Below are 10,682 nucleotides of genomic sequence, written 5' to 3' on the forward strand. Positions count from 1 at the left end.
AGGTCAAGTGCCCCCGCCGCGGCCCCAGGAAATAAGGGTGGAGACCCAAAGAAGTGCACCGGCCAGACGACAACCAGACCCTTCCCAATCTGCACCAGAACGACTGGGACAAAGGGCACCCGTGCGGCAAAGATTAGGATCACGGGCCGAGGGATCTTCTACCAGAGGTCCTCGCCAACACGAAAACAGAGAAGCCGAGAGATCACCCACAGAGGAGGTGGGCGAGTCTCGGGAGCCAACCCCACGCCAACACGTTGATGAGTCGGCCTTACGTCGACACTTGGAGGAGCGACGCGTCGAAGAGCCGGCTCCGCGACGGCACTCGCGGGAAAGCGACGCGTTGATGAACTAGCTCCACGACGACACATGGAGGAGCGGCAGCCGGCCCCGCGCCGGCACCCTGACGAGTCGGCCCTGGTCGAGAGGCTGCAGAGAAGAATCGAGGAGTTAGCAAGAAGGGTGGAGGCACGGGAGCAGTCGCCGGAACCCGAGGTACGGATGACAGCACCATTCTCCCCAAGCATCATGGACGTACCTTTGCCGAGGGACTTTAGGTTGCCCGCTATCAAGGAGTACACGGGGGCCACTGGTCCACGTGTCCACATGACGAGGTACAAGGCTGCTATGGTAATGATCGGGGCAGGGGACGCCATCATGTGCCGAGCGTTCTTGTCCACCCTGTATGGAGCGGCCCAAGACTGGTTCAACACCATCCCAGATGGGTCGATCCAAAACTTTGGGGAGTTGTCCAAGAGCTTCCTAACATACTTCTCCGGTAGCATACAGCGTAAGAAACCCTTCTCTCACCTCTGTGTAGTGAAGCAAGATAGAGGCGAGAGCCTAAAAAACTTCCTGATCAAATGGAAAAAGGAAGTCAATAATGTCTACGACTTTGACTCCAAGGCGGCGATCCCAATATTTATCCATGCCTTAAGGTCAGGGTATTTCCACAAGCAGCTGAACGCCCACCACCCCCGTTCTTACGAAGATTTGATGAGGACGGCTAGCCGCTATGCCGAGGCAGAGGACGTCGACAGGAAAAAGAAAGATGAGGAGGACGACAGGAAAAACGGGAAACCTGGGAAAGCTGGTCCGCCCAGCCAGGCACCACTCTCGAACCACCCGACCGCAGGGAAGGGCCGAGACTATGAACGACCTCGCCTGGTCCCCTTGCGTAATTTAACTCCTCTTACCCATCCCGTCAGTGTCATTCTAAAGCAAGCTGAGGAGATGGGAATGGTAGAATTCCCCGAGGAGTGCATGAAGGTCTCCCCAAAGGCAGACCAAACAAAGTACTGCAGGTTTCATAGGCATGCCGGACACGATACGGATGAGTGTCACGTTTTGAAGAGACAAATAGAAGACCTCATCCAGCAGGGCTACTTCCGACATTTCGTCAAGCGATCCAAGCAGCAGCAACAGCCGCAACACAATCCACCAAAAAATGTCTGGATGAATGAGGATGGCACCGAGCCGTCCACCTCAAACGCCAAAAAAAGAGACCACGACCAAATATCTGAGCAGAGTGATAGCGAGAAAGAAACTGAGGTGGCGCCCAGACGACAAAAGAATCACACCATACACTTTATCTATGGTGGACCCGCAGGGGGCGACGCGCCCGCAAAAAGAAAGAAGTGGAGCCGACAGATATACGTGGGAGAAGTGGCGAGTCTTCCTAGAGAAAAGAAACAAAGACAGGAGGCCATCACCTTCTCTAATGATGACCTCCCAGAGGGCCCGCTACCCCATCGTGACGCCCTGGTGATTGAGATGGACGTCAACGATGTCATTATCCGCCGCATCTTAGTCGACACGGGAAGCTCAGTCAATGTGATGTATTACGATGCCTTCACCAAGTTAGGGATACCTAGGAACCAGCTCAAAGAAGTACGTACCCCACTCTCTGGATTTACGGGTGATTCAGTGGAGACGGAGGGGTCGGTGGCCTTACCAGTAGAGATAGGCACGAGCCCTAACATTCGCAAACTTGACATGGAATTCATCGTGGTAAGACTCACTTGTGCGCACAACATCATTTTGGGGAGGCCGGCACTGGAGGACCTCAAGGCCATAGTGTCGGTGGAACACTTGTGTATGAAGTTCCCTACTCCGAATGGGATAGGGGTCGTCAGAGGAAACCAGCGAGCAGCCCGCAGTTGTTACGTAAAAGCATGCAAAAAGATTGGCGGAAAGAATCCACAAGTCCACACCATTTTCAAGGATGATCGATCGGGTACGGAACTCAGAAAATTTAATTAGATATTATCAGTAATACGATGTAGTCGTGGCCCGCCCAGACCTGTAAACAATATTTAGTAATCATGGTCCGCCCAGGTTACTTCGCTCTCAAATAAAAAGGTTTTCAAAACCACATTCAATCAACCACGGCCGTCACTACACTCTAAAAAAAAAAAAATAAAAAAAAAAAAAAGCCTGAGGCGCGGTGCCTCGGCTATCGGCTGAGGCCGAGGCGCGGTGCCTCGATAAAAAAAAATAAATAAATAAAAAAGGGGGCTGGACAACGTCTCAGCCACTCGAAAAAAAAAAAAAAAAAAAAAAAAAAAAAAGGTCGAGGCGACGGCTCAGCCCAAGGCCGAGGTGCACGCCTCGGCCTCCTGGTCGAGGCGACGCCTCGACTAGATGGTCGAGGTAGCGCCTCGGCCACTCGAAAAAAAAAAAAAGAAAAAAAAGGGGTCGAGGCGCACACCGCGGCCAAGTGGCCGGGGGGCACGCCTCGGCCGAGGCGACGCCTCAGCCACATGGCCGGGGCTCACGCCACGGCCAGATGGCTGAGGCCGCGCCTCAGCCCAAGGCCGAGGTGCACGCCTCGGCCAGATGGCCGAGGCCGCGCCTCAGCCCAAGGCCGAGGCGCACGCCTCGGCCTCCTGGTCAAGGCGACGTCTCGGCCACTCAAAAAAAAAAAAAAAAAAAAAGGTTCGAGTCGCACGCCTCGGCCAAGTGGCCGAGGCGACGCCTCAGCCACATTGCCGGGGCACACGCCTCGGCTAGATGGCTGAGGCCGCGCCTCAGCCCAAGGCCAAGGCGCACGCCTCGGCCTCCTGGTCGAGGCGACGCGTCGGCCACTCAAAAAAAAAAAAAAAAAAAAAAAAGGGGTCGAGGTACACGGCTCGGCCAAGTGGCCGAGGCGACGCCTCATCCACATGACCGGGGCGCACGGCTCGGCCAAGTGGCTGAGGCGACGCCTCAGCCACCCGGCCGAGGCGCACGCCTCGACCAAGTGCGCCTCTCGGCCGTGGCCGAAGCGCAGTGCCTCGGCCACAAGGCGAGGCACCCGCCTCAGCCAGGCTGAGGCGGCGCCCCAACCCGAAGCCGGCCCACGCCGCAATAAAAAAAAAAAAGTAATGTTAAACCGCAAAAACCGGCGGATGGTGACAAGAGCTGATAGAAAGGTGCTCAAATTGCTTAGGCAAGAAGGGATTTGGAAAACAAAATCGCATATCCTAACTCAATCAGGATGGCACAGTATCACGATTGATTCAGCCTTACTCCCAAGTCAACTCAAACACATTCGTAGACTCAGGAGTAGGGGGGACTGGTGACAGGATAATAGGGCTAGCACCCGACCCGGATCATAAGTGTGCATCTGACCCGGCACCATAGTTGACCCGACACCGCATGGATGCTCCAACGGTTAGAATTCCAACAGGTGTCACATCTAATGTCATTGAAGCCACCATTGATGCCACCATTGATGAGAGAGAGTTAAAGCCTCAACGCCTCATTCATGACTCTTCATATTCTTGCCGTTAGCTCAGCTCCCCAAGGATGTCTCTTCATGTTGTTACCGTTAGGACCTAGCATAAATAGAACTTCCCTCAGCTGAGCAGGACACACTGTACTTTCTATACTGAGACAAAGACAATACAACTATTGTTACTCTCTTATTCGTTACTCTTATATTATATTTCCGGTAACATTATTACCGTCATATATATATATATATATATATATATATATATATATATATGTATATATTCAATTAGATATATCAAATCAAATAGGATCGTAACTCAAAATAAATTTGACTGAATTAATTTTAGTTTATAAAATATAAATAGCAAAGTAATATGTTTAAAGAAATTATTTATTTAGTGGTAAATTGATCACCAATAGCATCCTTAATACCTTTTGAATGCCAACCCCATGACAACGACTATAATGCAACAGTGCCAATTGAAAATGATAGCATTATTGAGAAATTGACATATATTATAATTTCCTTTCAAAAAAAAAAGACATATATTATAATTTGGACAACCAAACTTGCCTATTGTATATATCTATCTCTTCATCCTGTGAAATATCTCATTTTAAAACCCAAATTTGATTAGGTTAATTTGTTAAAACAATAATTATAAATGTGTTTAATTTTCAAATAAAAACTTAATAATAAGAATATTGATTATTATAAACAACAAACATGAGGTGTTTTTTTTTAGAAATAATAAAAATAAAATTATTTATTTACAAAAATTTCATTCTTCATCTTAAAAAAGTGGCCAGCGTTATATTTTTTGAAAATGTAATTCATTTAACATTAAATTTATTATTCATAGTATCTTATATGATACATTATACAATTTGTGAGTGTTACTTTTTGTAAACAATAAAGTTTTAATATATTTGATTAAATATCTATAGTTAATTTAATATATTATAATGATACTAAAATATAAACTAAATTATATATTGTAAGCTAATATTATCAATTACTTAATATTGTAAAAAAAGAAAAAACTATCAAACACAATTACACAAAATTCACTAATGACATTGTGATATATATTATGGTGATTAGGTGTCAAAATATCAAAATATTGATTTATTACTATATATAAAAGAGTAGATATTTATATAATAAAATAATACTTTTATTGTTACTATATAAAAAATATTTTCGTTTTTGGGGTAGTGTACTGTTGTTTCGGAGAAGGATAGCTGGATAGGATAGGATAGAATTTTATCATGGAACAAAGCTAGAGGCAATTAATAAATAGATTGAGCCGTGGAAATTACCATATGGACCAAAAGTTGATTTCTTTTTTACTGGTTTTGAAGCCGACACCAAAATTTACAGCTCCGAGGATTGCAATCATGACACTATTGAACTACACCCAGGGGCGTTTAGGTCACAAAGGTACAACCACGAAGAGCACAGGTCAATTTTAGTCATTGGATTCTCCAAAGAAAATAAAAAAGGATAAAAAGGGTCCGTTGAAAAGTCAGGGCACATGAGGGTGCTAAAATGCGCACATGGTGTAGGATACCACATATCCATTCTCATCATCATCGATGGCTTTCTCTGTCAGTTCACCACTTCAACAACCCCCCAACCCCACTCTCACCCGTCGTCGCTTGCGCCAAAATATTTTTCTATTTTGCATTCCAAACACTCCGCATTTTCACACTGTCTCTCTCTCTCTTTCCCTGTTCCAGTGTTCCAGCTCTCCTTGTCTTCTTCTCTCTGTATTCGTGAAAAATGGAGAACCAAGATCACAAAGCAACGGTGTCGTCAGGTTTGTTGTTATACTGTTCATCAGAATCTCCCTTTTTTGCTACCTAATTCCACTCGATCACTCCTCGTTTCTTGGGTTACTGTGTCGCGGCGCTGGATAAAAAGGGTGTTTCTGTTCTTGCTTAAAGTTCACTGCTTTACGTGTGTGTTTGCTTAATTTTATGCTGTTTTGGTCAAAATCTTGGTTTTGTTTGTGTGAGATATTGGGTGTTGAGAGATGTGAAATGGGGTTTCTTTTTCTTTGGAAATTTCAGGTCATGCGAGCCATGGCGTGCACTTGTGTCACAAATGTGGGTGGCCTTTCCCAAACCCGCACCCGAGTGCTAAGCACAGGAGAGCCCATAAAAAGGTCTGCGGAACTATTGAGGGGTATAAGCTTACTGAATCTGAAGCCACCCATTTGGCTATTTCGGACGACGAACACCCCTCCGATGATGATCCGCGAACCCCAAGTAAGATTTCCCTGTTTGCAATCCTAAATCACTTGAATGTTCTATTCATTTTTCTTTTATGGTCGCGTGGTTTTATTTAATTATTTCTGCGTTTGATGTTGGTGAATTGGTTGTTTTAAGGTCCTAAGGTTAACAACAAAAGTTTGAAAGAGGCTGCTGCTAGCTTCAAATCCACTAGATCAGAGGATGAGCTTTTCTCTGATGCCATGACAGAGTTTTCTGATAGTGCCCATCATAATCCAGTCATGGATGAAGGTTTGGAGGCTGCTATAAAATTGGGCAAACATGCTCAAAAATTTCCGGGGGGCGATGAGTTACCCAAGGTTGATGCACCTACTGGTACGCATTTATTGATATCAACTGTTATGCTTTGCATATGAGATCAATTGCCGGGTAGGAATAGTCTGTAATATTGGTTATAGATATTGAATTTCTGGTAACATTATAGTGCAAAGCAATTTGCTTCTTATATAGGATTATTATTGAAAGGAATTGCTTTCCTTAGTAAACAAGCAAATAAATTATGGTCATGCAAAAGTTGCTATAGTAATTAATGGCATGGGACCCTTGACAGTACCAAAACTTCAATAGAGGCACACCACCCTTGATTTGGTAGATTTCAATGGTAATGCAGAAATTCTCCATTAAATGTATACTACAAAGTCTACAATACAAGATGTGGGTTCAAATGGAATACCAATATGGATTTTTTTTATTTTATTAGAAGAGTAATGCTAGATACCCGTCCTATTTTCCGCCTCCAATCCATCCCTCATGATGTGGCACTATCTAATTGATAACTAAATTCTCTTTTTAATTAGTGGTGGGGTCATCCAATTCGTGAGCCCCCAATGAATGGAAGCCACATTAGGAGGGGAAGAAAGCATTTTCCTTATTAGAATATGCTGGTATTTTGTTTATTGGTTGAAGTTCATTATATGTGTGTATTTTTCCCAGCTGCAAAAAAGGGTTCAATTTTCTGTTTGTTGCCTGCATTATGATCCAATCCAGTACATAATTTGGTCTGTTGGTTAATAGACCAAATTATGGAGTGGGTTGCTGGCTCGAGTATGTCTCTAAACTATTTTGTTTATTTGCGTTTACAATTTTGACTAGAAGTATTATTACACGGGGGTTTGAAAGTTTTGTGAACTTTATTAGAATATAGAAGTGACTTTTATTAAATGCAGATGCTTCCAAACCACTTGATGATCCGTTAAAGACGAGCCAATTAGGAGATCCTCAACTGCTGGGAAGTGAAGTGAAGCCTTTAGATGCTACTACACCTTTTGGATCAAAATCCAAAGACTCTATTGGGCTCAATGAACCAAGTGGTCAACAGTTGGACGTGGCTCCAATTTTGGAGAATATAAAAGCAACCGGTGAGGAAGTCGTGATGAGTAATGAAATGAAGGACATTTGTGTACAAGAAAATGAACATGCAAATGCCGGTGAGATTCTAGCTGATGCTGTAGAATCTTCAAGGGACATAGCTCCGTTGCAAAGTAGATTATCGGAATCTGATTCAGTGAAGACAGCAGTACAAGAGGGAGAGGAAAAGACTTCTAGTCTAAGCCAGAAAGAAGAAGTGGAGTCGTCCAGTTTGGAGCCTGAGTTACTCGAGGAAGCTAGAGATGCTCCAGGACATATTATACTGGGATCTAAGTCAGTTGAAGCAGAAAACAAAGTATCAAGCTCTTCTAGTTTGGAACCTGAGTTACTCGAGGGGGCTAGAGATACTCCAGGACATATTATACTGGAATCTAAGTCAAATGGTGAAGATGTAAAAATCCCATGCCCGCTAGACCAGAATTCTGATCAGTGTCAGGCAGATGGCAATGCTTCAGAGGTTGTGAGTCTGGATAGAAAGTTAGAGCCAAGTGATGAGTTGGAAACTAAGATGGGAGGGAAGGATGAAAGTGGCGTCTTTCTTCAAGTTTCTCCTCTGCAGAAGACAGACACTGAGGATATAGAGGGAAGGTGCCAAAATGATTTTGTTGAGTTATGCAAAACAGAAGTGGAAGAGAAGGAAGATGTGCATCTGCTATCTGAGGCAAAAGACGTATCTTCTTTACACAATGCTGGACTTGCGGTTCAAGAATACAAAGATTACAAATATTTAAAATCTAACCTTGCACTTGATCTCGGTGCTGGTGATGAAGGAATTAGCTCTGCACAGGATGATGTTAAGCCCGACCAGAGCCTACTTGAGCCTCCTTCAATCTTAGATGCTTCAGGAGATGGCAAAGTTCCTATAGAGGGAAAAATTGATCTAAATGGATCATCAGAGGTGATAAATGATGAAAATCTTGGATCTTCGATATCTGTTCCAGCTACCTTGGAGTCACCGATATTGAGTTTTGAGCCAACTAATAGTCATTCTACGGAGGATGAGTCTTCACAAAATTCTTTTCAACAATGTAAACCACTTGCCCATTCAGATGAGAATTCTATTGCCCCTTGTACGGGTGGGGATGTTGGGCAAATAGTTCCCACAATCTTAGATGCTTCAGGAGATGACATTACTAAGGATGATGGCAAAGTTCCTATTGAGGGAAAAATTGATCCAGAGGAGGAAATTTCAGTATCTGCTCCGATTACCTTGGAGAATTTGGACCCAACTAAGGATGAGTCTTCGCAAAATTCTTTTAAACAAGGTAAGCAACCGGGCGACTCAGATAATAATTCTATTGCTCCTTCTTCGGGTGATGAAGTCAGGCAAACAATTACACGAGGAGGAAGTGAAATTTTTTATGATTGTGCAATGGATACAACCAAGATGTCTTTTCCGGCTGAAAATGAGAGCAGGGAAGGACATCCACAGGATGAGTATTCTGCTGATGCAAAGATAGGATTTGGATTTGAAGAGACACAAACTCCTGTTTCTTTTGAAGGAGATGACCATCCTGATCTTGAAAAATCTGGAACTAAATGTTTGGATGTAGAAAGGTCGAGGAGCATGGAAGAGACTGGGGGAAAACTGGCAAAGTTAACTGGAGGAGGAGCTGAAGATTATCAAACTCTTGGAGTTGGTGATGGTTCACTTCATGATAAAGCTAGGACTGAAGTGCAAAATATAGCTGCTGGGAGTGAACACAGAGGAGAAGATGCAAAGGACAAGATGGTCAACATAGAATCAAAGCACGATTCTTCAGTCACAGTACTAGAATCGACTAATGCAGCTGGGGATGCTGAAAGAAATCATGAAAATGTGGAACCCATTTCTTCAATTTCTGGAAAACATGCAGATGTAAGCCTTCAGGAAAAACCCTACGAGGGTCCCACTTTTAGTGAGTCAACAAGTTTGCCTGTTGACTTGAATTCGGGGAATTCTGCTACTGTGGAAAATAATAATATAGGAGTTGGTTCTGTTCCCTTAAAGGGCGAAGGTGATGACAAAACCAGAAAACAGCAAGACGGTGTTACTGCAGTTGATATGTCAGTGGCATCAAGTAGCAGAACTGATAGCTTGGAAGCCAACTGGGGATCTGTTTCAGGTACTGTCTTGTCTCCCTCTATGCAATATATAGTTCGATTAAAGCTTCTTGAGGAAAAAAACATTTCTTTAAATTAAAAAATGAATTGGTGAATTTTATTACAGTAGCTTTTAGGGATTAGTAGTCTGTGAGAGTTTAATCGGTTATCTACAACAGTGTTAACTCTTTGTACTATAAAGTAGTCTTACGTTCATCTAGCACATCCATATCAGTTCTCTTGTAAGACCCGTATCTTTCATATAAGGTTATCAAATCTTGCGTACTATACTTGTTTCCTATCCTATCTGTTCTTCATCTGATTACATGGTTGGTTATGTTGAATGAAACAGTGCTTTCTATCCAGTCAGAGACACCAGCCCCTGATTCTGGAGCACAAGAAAATCAAAAGACAAAAGTGGAAAGAAACCCTGACAAGTCTGACACATTCGAGCCTCCATCTTTCATGACTTTGGTGGAATCTGGTTCAGAGATTGAAAATGCGCAACATCCCAAATCCGATCCTCTGAAGGCTGGGTGGTTTCCATCTCTGAATAATGTTGTGAACGAGTCTCAAGGGCGGAAGAAAAATGAGGAGATCATTGCCAAAGTCACAAACTGGAGCACAGGCAAGCAACACACTCCCCTGAAAAATCTCCTGGGCGAGGCCAAATCGCCACCAAACACTAAACAAGTGACACAAAAAGATGAAACCGCCACTCACAACACTGCTGCTACAGCCACCACCACCACGGTGAACTCAATTCTAACCTTTGAGCCACCGACTGCTCCAAAGGAGGCTGTCGAGAAAGAATGGGATTCTCCGGCAAGGTATCCAGTTGGTATTAAGAAGGAAAAGAAGAAAGGGAAAGCATACTGGGTACCCTTTGTTTGCTGCTCTTCAGTACATTAAGATACACATATAAAATAAAAATCTTGGTCGGGTAGACAACATTAGAATTATTCATGTTACACAAGTTGGCTGCCTACTTTGTTTCCATCAAATCACATCACGGCTTTAGGTGAACAGTGAACTCCTCCTGTACTGTGTCATTATCAGATCGTTTTTGGGATTATTTGTGTGGTATGTAATGTAAGCAGCTTATTGGATATATATATATATCACTTTAGTTCTAATATATCTGAGACAGACACGCATATCTGTAACCAGTACGTTTTTCTGAGACTCAATTATTTCCCTTCATCCATCGGTCCAGAATT

At 43.6% G+C, this 10,682-nt stretch overlaps 1 protein-coding gene across 5 annotated transcripts; it reads left to right on the plus strand.

The window, feature by feature from the left end:
- The first annotated feature begins 5,334 nt into the window (after nt 1–5,334).
- LOC109169923 (microtubule-associated protein futsch) lies at nt 5,335–10,669 on the plus strand. 5 transcript variants are annotated; one of them, XM_019318832.1, is made up of 7 exons: nt 5,335–5,537; nt 5,791–5,988; nt 6,109–6,327; nt 7,179–7,585; nt 7,658–9,485; nt 9,815–10,420; nt 10,485–10,669. In XM_019318832.1, exons 1-6 carry the CDS (start codon nt 5,501–5,503, stop codon nt 10,372–10,374), a joined length of 3,249 nt encoding a protein of 1,082 aa, XP_019174377.1. In that variant the 5' UTR covers nt 5,335–5,500; the 3' UTR covers nt 10,375–10,420; nt 10,485–10,669. The 5 variants fall into 5 exon arrangements, with proteins under 5 accessions (XP_019174377.1, XP_019174378.1, XP_019174381.1 ...); XM_019318833.1 differs by having other exon boundaries at nt 7,658–8,447; nt 8,496–9,485; nt 9,815–10,669; XM_019318836.1 differs by having other exon boundaries at nt 7,658–8,217; nt 8,491–9,485; nt 9,815–10,669.
- The last annotated feature ends 13 nt before the right edge of the window (nt 10,670–10,682 follow it).

The sequence above is a fragment of the Ipomoea nil genome, unplaced genomic scaffold (genome assembly GCF_001879475.1).
Source record: "Ipomoea nil cultivar Tokyo-kokei standard unplaced genomic scaffold, Asagao_1.1 scaffold3321, whole genome shotgun sequence".
Lineage (NCBI taxonomy): Eukaryota > Viridiplantae > Streptophyta > Magnoliopsida > Solanales > Convolvulaceae > Ipomoea > Ipomoea nil.

What these genes read in the sequence shown, in the direction of transcription:
- LOC109169923 (XM_019318831.1), top strand. Translation starts at nt 5,501, where the DNA reads ATGGAGAACCAAGATCACAAAGCAACGGTGTCGTCAG. An exon ending in CAAGGTTGATGCACCTACTG is followed by an intron (nt 6,328 to 7,178) that starts GTACGCATTTAT and finishes TATTAAATGCAG; the next exon opens with ATGCTTCCAAACCACTTGAT. An exon ending in CAACTGGGGATCTGTTTCAG is followed by an intron (nt 9,486 to 9,814) that starts GTACTGTCTTGT and finishes TGAATGAAACAG; the next exon opens with TGCTTTCTATCCAGTCAGAG.